The sequence below is a fragment of the Platalea leucorodia genome (assembly GCF_965183815.1).
Source record: "Platalea leucorodia genome assembly, chromosome: 18".
Lineage (NCBI taxonomy): Eukaryota > Metazoa > Chordata > Aves > Pelecaniformes > Threskiornithidae > Platalea > Platalea leucorodia.
The window spans coordinates 8,447,105-8,460,190 of NC_138840.1; the positions used below are offsets into that span (position 1 = coordinate 8,447,105).

Below are 13,086 nucleotides of genomic sequence, written 5' to 3' on the forward strand. Positions count from 1 at the left end.
ATTCCTCTGGGATAATTTTTCTCGCTGCTCCAAGCTATGGTTTTGGAGGTGTCACTGGCGGTGAGATGAGGAGCGGCCGTAGCTGGAGCCGTTCCCACAGCCTCCTCCTCTTCAGAGCATAATTTTCCCTCAAATAAGCGCGAGTTCCTGCGGCAGCCCCAGCGCTGCGCCAGCTCACGTCATGGGCCGCCCTGGAGCGGGACCAAGGGTCCTCGACATCTCCCCATGGAAGCGAGCTGTCAGTCCCTCTTCCCAGGGTGAGGGCTGAACAACTCCAAATGCAGAAGAAAGCTGCTGGAACAAGAGAGGGATTCGCCCCCCTCCACTGTCCCACAGCTTCACACTCATGAGATTCAGCTCCGGGGAGACCCATAATTATCTATTTTGAGCATCTTCAGCAGAGCGTGAGGACACAGCAGCGCGGGATCCAGTGATTCATCGGTGACCTTCAGGCACCATGGATGTCCTGTTAAGGGGGACTAAGATAGTCTACAGAGCCTGGTAGCCGCTCTGCTGTGACTTTTCGATTCTATGTTACATTGCCTTTAATTTGCCTTAAAAGTGGGATATGATGTTATCATAAAAATGGGATATGATGCCTATCCCTTCATTACAGTGGAATAATCGAGAGTAGCAGAATAAAAGGTAACAATAGCAAAGTAAATTGTAATCTTTTGCAATCTTTTCAGTCCAGGTTATTTTCTAAAGACACAAATCATCCTCCCCCTGAGCTCATCGTCTTCTTCCCAACAGCCGGCGGTGCTGGGCGGCAGCACCAGTACGCACCGGTGGGATCACGCCTGGCGCCTGCCGCTGCTTCGCGGCTCGGTCCTCCGCAGCCCGGCATCTCCTCAGCTGGGAAACCACAGGCTGAGACAAGCGTCTTGCTGTGGAAGGAGTCCAGAGTGGCTCCCGCTCTGACAGCTAAAGTCAAAACACGGCAGAGCTCGAAGAACACGTTTCCACATAAAATGCCCTTTGGCTGCAAGCAGCCGCTGTGGCTGCACTGAGAATGGCTTTTATTTGAAACATATTTATTGACATTTACGTCCCCTCCCAGGGGACACCATGCAGACCACAGAGTCCTGTGTCCTCCTCGGTCCTTCTCACTCCCGACACGAACTGACGGGCTGGGGGTACCCTCTGCCCACAGGGGCCCAACACCGCCCCAGCGACCCCATTGCTCTCGGTACCCTCAACACACGAGCAGCTGCTCCTGGCGACCAGCGATGCCCGAGATCCTCCCAGTTCACCCTCTCAAGACCTTCAGCAGTGCCTGGAGCAAAGGTTACATCTTCTAATGTCTTCATCTCGCCAGTCCGTCCCCATCGATGGCGCTGGTGTAAGCCTTGGAGGCCTCCCAAGCCGCTCTGCTATCGTGTGTCTGAGCGGTACCTCAGTTGCCGATGGTCCTCATAAAAGATCATCCATTTTTCAACACGCATGGCAAGTTTGCAGCCAAATGCTGACCCTGGTTTAGGATTTCTCCTCCTTAGCTTTGGGATTTTACCAGCAGAGGGCAGGCCGGGATTGCACTGGAAGCAGAAAGACGCAGAAGCGCAGAAGGGAGAGCATTTCACCCAGGGCAAGCACTGGCAGAAGTGAGATAAGCAACATTTTTCATGCAGGGGAATTTGGGAGAGCGGGACTCGCACCTGCTGCACAGCAAATCTCCCGCAGCCTGGCAGCGGCCTTGTCCCCTCCGAGTAGCAGGCGAAGCCTCGTTCATCAGGACCCTGTTTCGTTCCAGCCTCGCCGCTGTGGGAGCTGGAGGGGTGTTGAACCACCACCGTGTGCCACCGAGCAACCCCAGCCGGACTGCGCCGAACGCAGCCCACGCGTTCCCATAGGCCTCTTCATTATGGGTTTTTTTGCCTGAAGAACAAGGATGAAGAGAGTGCGCGGAGGGCTCGGGGATTTCCCCTACAGGGTAGATCAAAAGTTGCCAGGATGTGTTAGAGGAGACGTTCAGGCTAAAGAAAACCCTGGGAAAAAAAATGAAGCTCCAGTCCCGGGCTACTGCTCTAATCACCATGTTGCTGTGGGGAAAAAACCCCACGGGCCTGAACCGATGCCCTCCCACCCGCTCCGGCTCCCGTTTGATCAGCAGAGATCAGGAAGCGGGGTTTTTTCACTGTCTCTGTTTTGTTTTACCACTGTAGCCTGCGGGGCTGGTTTGTATGCCTGCCTCCCACGGAGGGTAATTGGGTTCCTCTCTCTGGCCGAGGCCACACCAGAGCACTGAGCTCCCACCGCCGCCTCCAGCCGGGTCGGGGCAGCCCAGGCACCAGCGGGACGACCCGTCATCAATAGCCCTATTATTGCTCTTGAAGCTTCTCTCCGCTTCCAGACGGATGCTGCGTTATTCCACCACAGCTGCAGTTGCTCCCTTCCAGCAATTCCCAACACAGCACTTAAGGCAGGGATTTATGGGCGGTTTTGAAAGGCATTTTGGAGCGAGAAGGAGTTATGGGAAAGGAAGTCGAATTCCCACCATTCCCCGGAAAATTCTCCCAGCATCTTTCACGAGAAGGATCATTTACTGGTCCTTTCCTCAGAACAGAGACAAGCTCTCAGCTGTGGCTCTTTGTTTAGTCCAAAGCGTTTCCCGACAGCAAGAAGCAGCAGGGGTTATTCTGGTCCTGCTTGCAAAGGGTCAGGAGACCGAGGCGAGGCCTCAGCGTCTGGCTGCAAGGCTCTGCTGGACCCGATTCGTTCCCTGACATTTTTGTGGATGCTGGTAGCTCAATTAAATTATTTGTTCTCAAGCCACGGATTATTGCCAATCTCAGGGCAAGTGTTGCTGACTATCCGGCTGATTTTGACTCACGTAACGGTTTGCGAAGTAAAAAGTCATGGGACCAGAGCTACCAAGAGCAGCGGCTATAAAAAGACCGGCAGGGATGTTACCTTACGAGCTCCATCTTACCTTTTTGGAAGCTTTTCAGGAACAAAAGCTCACCTGCTGCAAAACTAGCAGTCACCCAAGCAGGCTGGCTTAGCAGAATAGATTCACATCAACACTACATTTCACAACCAGGAGAGGGGTTTGAAAGACTTTATTTGACACCTTCGCTGGATGTCACAGCTCGTGAATCTAACAGCTCTGCACAGTGTAAAGTGAGGCCGGGCTACTTGCTGTGAGCTCTAGCGTGCCGACCAGCCGCAGGAACAAGCCGGGTCCGCGAGGACCTCCTCTGACTTTATGAAAAGGGAATATGTTGTTCCTGGCTGATGCTGGCACTTCGGGACAAGGGTGAGGAGAAGTAGCAGAGGCATTTCTGTGTGTTAAGTACGACGACTTTCATCAAAACAACTGGGAGGGACTCACTTTCAAAACAATAGCAGATACATACATTGACATGCACATGGCAGATATAATCTGTAGGAACGCAAACACCAGCTCATCCACACAGTCTAACCGGCTGCGCGTTGACCTGAGGCCTGGGGAGAGCATCTCCCATTCAAGGGAGATCTTCTCCCTCTTTTTTACCTTTCTTTGCACTGAACCTTTCCACACTTTTCTCTCTTTTCGTGTCACAGTGCTGTAGAGGTGGGTGAGACCCCTCGGGGTGGGCATGCCACCGGGTCCAGGCTATTCTGCACGTGTATCCCAGCAGATCAAGGCACGGATGCAGGGAAGGGGGGCTGTTCGGATGAGGGGGAGCACTGGGAGACCCTGCCCTGGCCACCACGGGAGTTAGGGACATGGCACGGGAGCAGGGTGGCTCAAGAGCTTCAAGTTTCTGTTCCTTTCTGCCCAAAGAAGAGAGGAGGGGAGGACAGCCGGAGGAGCAGAGGCATATCTGCCGCGTCAGTTGTCCAGGGGCACGCAGGCCAAGGCAGAAAAAGCTCCCGGGAATCAGGACAAGTGCAGACCCAGAGCTTGCCGAGGTCCGCAGTGGAACCTCAGCGGGTTTTCGTCCTGGCCCGGGGAGAGGGATGAGCAATGTGAGACCAAAACATGGTGCTGAAGAAAGAAAACAGAGCCATTGTGGGAGGAGAGGGTGAGGGCTGCAGGGCTGAGAGAGAACGAGGGAGGCACTTCAAACGCAGGCTGGTCCGACCCATTCCCCCCCTTTGCAGTCATGGCTGTTCAGCAGGGGACAGAGGAGAGACGGCTTCAGCGGGGAGACTGGCAGAGGGAAAGGCCTTTTCTTCTCACTTTGGCCGTCAGAGCCTTCCCCTCCGTGACAGACGTCCCTTTGAAATCTTCTGTCTCACCTCGTCTCGCCTCTTCGCACCTCGGCGCGGAGCAAGGGCTGCAGAACCCTCCCTCCGCCCAGGCGGCCTGGCCGGCTGCTCCTGCACGGTTTGTGCAGGGACCCAGCACAGGCCCTGCGGACACGGCGGTATTTCAGCTCGGCTGTGGGAACGAGCTCTGTTAAGCTGTTGCCTCACTCCACCTTAAGGGCACATAAGTGGGAAAAGCTGGTAATGCGGTGAGGAAAGCACGGGGATTAGCAGGCAGCCAGTTCGTTAAGGGAGCTGGGGGGGCTGTCGCCTGCCTTGCTGGGTGCCAGCGGTGCTGGGGAGGGGGGTGAGCTGCGTCCGTCCCACCACACTAAAATTAGGTGCGGCAGCTCGGGGACACATCACAGGGAATCAGCATGAGCAAGTCTCTGGCAGCTCTGAGTCCCCAAGGAAATAAGACAGTATTTCAAGGCTGGCTGTTTTCCAAAGGAGAGCAACGCTGGGCTCCGCAGAGGGGTTTGCTGGAGGAGGGACAGGGTTGGGATCTGCGTGTGCCCCCTCCCTCGTAGCCAGAAGGGTCTGGAGTACAGCCGCATGCAGACAAGTGCATCGAATTGGATGTGATTTACGTTTGCAGGCATCACGAGGGAGAGGACGTGTGATGGCGAGGCAAGGAAGGCAATGTGAGGAGGGAGGGAAGAGTAAAGAGAATTTTCTTTGTGGATCCTTGGCTTCTGCAAAGCAGGAAAGATGCCTTTTCAGCTGAGTTTGTTCTTAGGCCTGTGGGCAACGAGTGCTGAAGAATTCCTGTCTCCGAAGGGGAGGGGGGGGTCAGAAAGCCCCGATTTCAGTTGCCCAGGAGCGGCAGATCCTGGATGTCCCAACCCTGATCCCGGGTCCCTGCGCAGCAGCGCCCAAGGCGGGAGGCACCGTGTAAGCCGGCGGAACAGGGACGCCAGCGGAGGCTGGCGAGAAGAGGAACGTCGCGATTTGGCTGCTCTTGGACGAACCCTCTCTCAACACGCCCGCTGGCGACGGCATCCTGGGCACGGCTGCTACGGCTGCAGACGAGCCTGTGCCTCGGGCCCTCCGGCTGGAAGAGGCCATCCTGCTGGCCAGGAAGCTTCGGCGGGATGGCAGCATGTCGCTGGGGACACGGCGAAGCGGGGCCGGCCTCACAGCGGGGCTTGGGTAAGCCAGGGAAGATGCAGTCAAAACAACCGGAGCAGGAGCAGCCTCCCTCCTGGGGATCTGCACGGGGCCAGCAGCGCTGTGGAGGAAGGACCACGGCCACGTCTGAATGGGCAGGAGGGAAGTGGCCACAGGCGAAGGCTCCATTTCTGCCACGTAATTATTCAGGTGGGAGAGGAGTCGCAGCCGGATGGGGTCAGCGGCGTTTTGGCCCTCGAGGATGCCCAGGTACCTGACGACTTCCGTGAGACATTCGCGGAAGCCGATACTCCTGTAATCCACGGCCAGAGCTCGAGCATCTAAGAAGCCTGTAGGGAGAGGACACGGGTGACAGTAAGCCCAGGCAGAGCTCAGGAATGTGCTTTGATTTCACTACCCTCTCTAATGCACTGTGTATTTCACTTGAGGCACTTTGCTGCCGTGTGATATTACTGAAGCAGATAGCCAAGTGGGTGTCCGAAAGGACTGGACGTTTGCGTGCGTGAGAATAGCATCTGCGGTTATCTCATCGGGATAAAACTGCCAGGGTCATGAAGCCTCTTACTCCAGCATGTGAGACGAGTAAGAGGTTTCATTAACCGTGCTCAGGAAGGAAGAAATTTTTCCTATTGGACTCTATCCGTTATCGCTGCTGGAGACATGACTGCGGGCTCGGTGGGCACTGGGTCCCTCTTTGCAAACGGGCCAGCCCCGGTCTTGCAGAACAGGGGAACACTGTGTCTCCTCGATGCACAGCTCAGCACCGTTTTCCTCTGCTCGCGTCCCAATCTTTATACGCCATATAAACAGATGTCCGGCTGAAGGACACGGGACAGTGGCAGAACCAAGACCGCTGGGCCGAGAAAGCTCGAAGCCATAAAAATCAACAAAATAAAATGCAACCGACAGCTGATTTTTAGGCTTCTGCTCCCTCCTTGCAGCTTCATGAGACGATAAGCAAGAAAGCAGAGAAAGTCACAGCACAGCGAAGCGCTGGACCACTTTGCTTGACGGGGTCTCTCGTGACAATACAGCCCTTTGTTGCAGTGCAGTCAAACTGAATATCTAAACAAATGTTCCAGACCAAGTTAGAGCTCTGAACCAAAGCCTGGATGCCAGCAATGTCCCCAGCAAGCCAAAAATGGGTGGTAAGCAAGCCAGAGGCTTCTTTACTGGAGCTGTGATCTCCATCCTGTTAACTGGAACAGGACAGAGGGTCTGTACTGAGGTCTCGGTACAAATAAGACCTTTGTTGAATTTTGCACAGGGCTCCCTCTCTCTTCTTATAACAACCAAGAAACAAACAAAAAAAAAAGAACAGAAAGGGAAAAAAGCCTTGTTTATTTGCAGAGTCCCCATGCAGAATTCAGCCTCTGCAGGAAATGTATCCCAGGGAGGAGGTAACGAGTTTAATATCGTTTTTCTGGAAGCGGGCTCCATTTCTGAGCAGGACTAAGCGCGTCTCTGGCTGGGCAGCTTTTCGCAGGGTGTGGGACAACAGCAGTGGTGCTGCCCCTGTGGGGCTTTGGGACTTGCTATCCCACACACCCCAGTCTTCCAAATGTATGCATGGGATGCTGAGCCATATGTTAGACATAAGAAAAACAACAGGGCAGGAAACGTCCATCTGCCCTCCTTCGAAAAAAATATTTCCCTTGGGAAGCAGGCAGGGCAGCATTCGTTTTGGTGCTGGCTGGTGTCAGCAAGGCACGCCAGCACCAAGGTATTGCTTGCTGCTAAGGCCGATGAGGAATTTTCCTTCCAGGTTTTCACCTTTGCCTCACCCATACGCTTATAAGAGCAATTCTCACCTGTGCCTCCAGTGGCGTGAAGCATTTTTAAGTGATCTACTGTCATTTGTAGAATTTCTGCCTTCTCCAGCTTGGAAGACCCCTGTGTGTTGGGAGCAGGAAAAAAGAGCAATTCATCATTTTCTGGTCTAGGGTTTTGTGCCTCTCGGGTTCCCGATGACTTCTTCCCTGAAACCTTCCTGAAGCCCAGGAGTGCTGAGGTTGGAGCAGGGCATCCATCCAGGGCACCGGCTCTGGTTTTTACATCAAGGGAGTAGAAAATGGAGCTCCTTCCCAAGATCCCCCGATACAAATTGAAAATACCCATTTCTCTGCATGTTCATATCTGCAAAACACTTTCTGGATTGAATTTATCCTCCCCAGGGCTCCTGAATATTTCTTAATATTGTTTTACCACCCAGTTTCACCACCTACTTGCTCCCTGAAGTGATGATGATAAGAAAGACATAGCATTGCTCCAGACTTTCTCATTCTGAGGGCTCTACCCTTACACGCTGAACCGCAGCCCGCGCGGGAGGACGAGCGGAAATCGTGGACACACACACCTGCTTCTCGAAGGCGGTGGGCACCAGGCGCCGCAGTTCGGAGAGGCTGCTGTTGATACGGTCACGGCGCCGCTTCTCAATGATCTGCGGGAGATTTCCAAGTGGAGAGAAGAAACCACGGTCATTGACAGCCGCAGCTCACAGACCTAAAGCCCTCGTAGCAGCTACGGCAGGTTGCGAGAGGCGCTTTGAACAGGGCCATATAAGTAAATGTTTTGGGTGCAAAAGCTAAGCAGAGAAACATTAACTGGCTGGTGCGATAACCCCAGGTGAAATCGCTCTCCGCCACCCCCATCCCCACCCCTTTCTGCCAGATTTGAGGCCAAACCTCTGCAAAAAAAATCTCCAGTTGGCTGCGGGGAGAGTTCTGCAGGAGATGGAGCAGGGAACGGAGTACAGCCGATTTTGCACTGTGTCCCCGCAGTAAGGACGTGCCAAGAGCACCCCACCGCACAGAGGGGATGGCACGGGAGCCCTGGCACGCACCCGGGACCAGCCTCACCCCCCAGGGAGACACAGCACAACCACCCTGGTCACGCAAGTGAGACTCACCCCTCTCCGCTTCTTCCTGGCTTGGATCTGAGACGTCGTAGTGGGAGACACAGACCTGGAAACGTGGCTGGAAAGGAAGAAGAGGGAATCATTTCTTACGCTAACTGGAGAGAAACCTCTGTTGCACATATGCTTTACACACGTTTGCCATCTGCAGTTGCCCCCCCCCCCCCCCGAATAATGTCTTCTGTGGTTCCCATCTCATTTTTACCCACAACACAGAGCTCAGGAATTGGGGACGGGGAGCCACGCAGACTCGAATCCCCCTCTCTCCCCTCCAAGAGTCTTCCACCAGCCTGGGACAGATTTCTGCCCCAAACTGCCCATCCACTACCAGGCACACGTCTCCTTCAATTCAGCCTGTGCTGGCATCTCCACGGGGCTGGAAAAGCAGTGATCCGAGCTCCGGAGTTGTGGCCTTTTTTGTGCGAACCTCCCGGCTCTCATGTCTGAGCCTGCCCTGTCTGCAGGGCTTTGCATTTCGGAGCTACGATAGCACGAGCGTGCATCTGCGCTCCCACCCAGGGCGGCAGCAAAGGGCTGGTCGCTCCTCAGGGTGAGGCTAACGGCAGCGTTGATGTGGTTTCTGAGGGCTTCCTGGAGAGTCGCTTCACAAACCACAATTTTTGGGGGTGGGCTGTGATATTCTGAATGCACGGACACCCCTGAACCAGACAGAGCGGGGCCAGGAGCCGGGCAGGGGGAACCCCCGGCGGGAGGTGACGGAGCAGGGACCCTGCCTGCTGGCCAACAGCCCCAGGGACCAGCTCTGCCTCAAGGGACGAGGCGGGGACAGGCTAAAGAGAAGGGTCCCACAAACCATCCTGTGCCTGGTGGGCACGGAGGAGGCTGAAGACACCAAAGGTCAGCGCTAGACATGCACGGGGAGGCAAAGTTCAATCCCTAGGTCCCCACGGAGGTGACGTGTCCGTAAGGATGGATAACCGGGCGTGGGAAACTCCTTGGAGCAAAACCCCTCTGCTCGGGGGGAGGCCGGCTGGGCCACCTTCCACCTCCCCCAAGCGGGTTTTCTGCCTCTGGAAAGCGGGACCGGCTCAGGGCGCTTTCTGCGCCTTACGAAACTCGGCGCAGGGATGTTAACACGCAGGCGAGACGGCAGTCTGCAACCGCGGCCAGCACGGCGCTCCGGAGGGACTCGGAGACCGCGTAAGACATACAAATCTGGAAAGGGGCATTTGGGTTCACCCCGTCAAATCAAAATATTTTTCAGTTTGACGAAGCATTTTAATAGCAGTCTATTAAAGATGTTTCTGCAGAGACACTGCTGTCTGCACAGCAAGCCAAAAACTAGACCAAACTCAGCCCATTAAAAATACATTTTGTTAGGCCCAAGCGAGGTGCTTTCAGAAGTGGTTTTACACCATCAGACGAAATAACGCGTTCTCCTACTGACTGCTCCGCTCCTCTCCACACAGGTGCCCTGTCCGAGCGGCTGCTGGGTGGGCTTTCTCTGGGCATAGGTGCCGGCTGGCTTCGCGAGTACGAACACGCGTCGCCCGTATACATGAGCACACGTGTGATGAGCATGTACGATGTGAGAACGGGCTCTGCGCGGACGCCGGGGTGTTGCACGTGCAGGGGGCAGGTACTGAGTGCACCTGGCAGCGCAGGAACGCGCAACAAGGGGTCTGCGACAGTGAATTTTGAGACTCTCTTTGCAGAGCTGGCCGAACGCGTTGCTCTTTGTGAGCTACAGTTCCAGATGTGGATATAAAGACCTAGTTTACTGCAAAATATATTTTAAAAATGTTTGACAGATTTGAACCACATAAAAGATACCGTAACTATATTCTCGGATGATTAAAATTTCTGCATTGCTCTTTGCTTGATTTTATAATTTACAGCAGAACTTTGGCCGTATATTCAAAACAAAAAGCAAAAAACCCACCAAACCAAGGGGTATCTTGCACTTCTGCAGTGACCCCAGAGTCTAAACTGGCTGCACGCGCTGAACCAAGCCTCACACCCGGAGTGACTCACCCTCGCTCTACGGGGGAACTGGTTTGCCCGAACCACGCGCCGGATGGGTAATGGGCTGGGAACCCCAGCCAGCCAGCCCGGCTGCCCCCCTCTGCCCGCATCGCTCCACCTCGCTCCCCAAAATGAAGTCTTTCATTTTGCCCGATCCGCCAGCATCCCACGCAGGACCGCGTTACTCGGGGTGTAAACTCGTCAGGGCAGGAACAGCTCTTTTTGGCCATGTGTTTGCACGACACGAGCAACAACATAAAGGTATACAAATACCACCAGAGCACAGCGCTGCCCGGTTCCGCGACTGGCTTCAGAAGACAAAGATAGCAGCAGCACCGGAGAGAGAGCAAAAAACTCCTCGTTACTGTTCACCGAAATAAAATCTTGTGGCAATTCCCCTATTTCATCCGTCGGGGTACTATGGACTCAGTGTGCTGCACTGATGTAAAGCGCTGGGATACGTTTCACCTGCAGCAGGAACGTAGGTTAAATATTGATGCAGTTGGAAACTGCATAAAGGGGGCAGTGAATTTGTGCAGGACATTACGTGTCGGACATGCCCGACTCTGCCCGTGACCGTATCGGCGAGAAGCAGGCTCATGAATTTATTCCCATGAGAACCTGAGCTTGGCAGCGGGCAGGGCGACTTCTCCGCTCAGGATACCAAGCAGCAAAAGGGAATGAATTCATCTGGGGCCTCGCTGGACACGGAGGGAGGGGGACACTTGGCTACTGAAACAAGAGTTCAAAAGCAGCTGATTTTTGGACGAGAACAAATAACAGAGCCCTCCCTTCATCCCCAGCGCCGTCTGCACGCTCGGAGCCCGGGCATGCCCGCGAACGGCTGACACAGCACGGGAACCCGGGCTGCGAGCGGCGGCTGGGGATGCCCTTTGCCAGCAGAGCCGCAGCCCAGGGGAGCGTGGCGAAGCCTGAGGACGCTGCCTGGGGAACCGCGCAGAGGTCCTGTCCTCACGATTTCCTCGCTATTTCACCCAGCGGCAAAGCCCCAGAGCCGAAACTGCGGCTCAGCAGGGATGGAGCCCGCGAACTGCGGCACTGGAAGTGCAGGCTCGAAGCGGGGCACCCTGCGCTGGCACCCTCAGCCTTTAATGAGGATCCCAGCCCCAGCTGGTGCCTTACCAACCCATCAGCAGAGCAGAAGCGTTTCTCATGCAAAACCTCTTCATTTCTTCCCCGTTCCCTGGGAGCCCTTGGGTGGCCGGGACCCCAGCGGCACCCAGGCAGCTGATGGGTGCCTTTGCTCTGGGGGGGCTGCCCCATCGCGGGGTGCAGAGACCTGGGGGGGGGGGCTGCCCCATCGCGGGGTGCAGAGACCTGGCGGGGGGGGGGGGGCTGCCCCATCGCGGGGTGCACAGACCGGGGGGGGGGGGGGGGCGGCTGCCCCATCGCGGGGTGCACAGACCGGGGGGGGGGGGGGGCCTGCCCCATCGCGGGGTGCACAGACCGGGGGGGGGGGGGGGCTGCCCCATCGCGGGGTGCACAGACCGGGGGGGGGGGGGGGCTGCCCCATCGCGGGGTGCACAGACCGGGGGGGGGGGGGGGGCTGCCCCATCGCGGGGTGCACAGACCGGGGGGGGGGGGGGCTGCCCCATCGCGGGGTGCACAGACCGGGGGGGGGGGGGGCTGCCCCATCGCGGGGTGCACAGACCGGGGGGGGGGGGGGGGCTGCCCCATCGCGGGGTGCACAGACCGGGGGGGGGGGGGGGCTGCCCCATCGCGGGGTGCACAGACCGGGGGGGGGGGGGGGGCTGCCCCATCGCGGGGTGCACAGACCTGCGAGGCTCCCGCTAAGGCAGGTCAGAGCTGCCCTTCTCCCCCCCGGGCAGAAGGCAATTGCGCTGGCTTTCACTAGCCTTTTCTCGCAGGCCATCAGCTCGGCCGACGGCGTTAACGCTCGCACCGCCGCCCGGGTCTCCCCCCGGGTCGCTCCTAGCGCCAGCCCAGCCCAGGCTCGCAGCGCGGGGCGATGCCCAGGGCAGGACCGGCCCGGCCCGAGGGGGTTAAGCCAGGTCCCGCCGCCTCCCGGCGAGCCCGCGGCGGGGCCCGGTGCTCCCCGCTGCCGCGGCCCGGCGAGCGCCCACCCCGGGGAGCCCCGGGGGCAGAGCCAGCGCCGTGGCCGGTACCGGAGCCCCCGCTCCAGCCCGGGCTCCCCGCAGGGACCCCAAAACGCGGCTCGGTCCCGTCGCCCCCGCCCTGCTCACCTGTACTCCTCCTCCCGGCCCACGTCGATGGTGCCGTCCGACTCCGTGTCGGACGAGCTCTCCTCGCACAACCGCTTCATCCTCGCGGGCGATCTCCTGGGGGGGGGGGAGGCCGGTGGACTTGGGCGAGGTTGCCCCACGCGTGGCCCCGCTGGCCACCTCCGTCCTTCCCCGCCGTCCTCGGGGAAGTGCCGTCCCTCCCCGGGGCTGCGCGGCGGAGCCGGCCCCAGCGCCTGCCCGCCTCGCCCGGCTCCTCCCCTGCCCTCGCTCTGCCTTTCACACCCCCGGCTTCTCCCTCGCTCCCCTCCGGGGCCGTCCCCAGCCTCCCCGGTTCCCGGGTTAATGAGCCATCTCCCGGGAGTGACGGATTACGCGGCCGCGCCGGCGCTCCCAGGTTCCCAGCAGCTTCCCCCCCCCCCCTCCTCCGCCTCCTCCCGAAATCCCAAGTCTTCCTGTAAAAGGAACAGTCTGTGTGAACCGTCTCATGTCCCCCCTTCTGCCCGCGGCCCCCCTCTCCCCACGGCCCCCCTTCCACCCGCTGCACATTGGCCTCAGCCCCAGTTTAAAGGGACCAGTGACCTCACTGGCAACAGAAAA

General features: G+C 57.6%; 1 protein-coding gene across 1 annotated transcript; it reads right to left on the reverse strand.

Moving 5' to 3' along the window:
* Positions 1-3,071: 3,071 nt before the first annotated feature.
* On the reverse strand, positions 3,072-12,725 carry HEYL (hes related family bHLH transcription factor with YRPW motif like). The gene is made up of 5 exons (XM_082329392.1): positions 12,490-12,725; positions 8,273-8,339; positions 7,721-7,804; positions 7,176-7,257; positions 3,072-5,693 (listed from the first exon to the last, which is right to left on the reverse strand). The coding sequence occupies exons 1-5, from the start codon at positions 12,567-12,569 to the stop codon at positions 5,026-5,028; spliced, it is 981 nt and encodes a 326-aa protein (XP_082185518.1). The 5' UTR covers positions 12,570-12,725; the 3' UTR covers positions 3,072-5,025.
* Positions 12,726-13,086: the final 361 nt, after the last annotated feature.

Excerpts from the sequence above, each read along its gene's own strand:
- HEYL (XM_082329392.1), bottom strand. The coding sequence starts at position 12,569 with ATGAAGCGGTTGTGCGAGGAGAGCTCGTCCGACACGGAGTCGGACGGC. Across the intron at positions 7,805-8,272 it reads CCAGGAAGAAGCGGAGAGGG|ATCATTGAGAAGCGGCGCCG; the intron begins GTGAGTCTCACT and ends AATCTCCCGCAG. Across the intron at positions 7,258-7,720 it reads CCACCGCCTTCGAGAAGCAG|GGGTCTTCCAAGCTGGAGAA; the intron begins GTGTGTGTGTCC and ends CCCAACACACAG.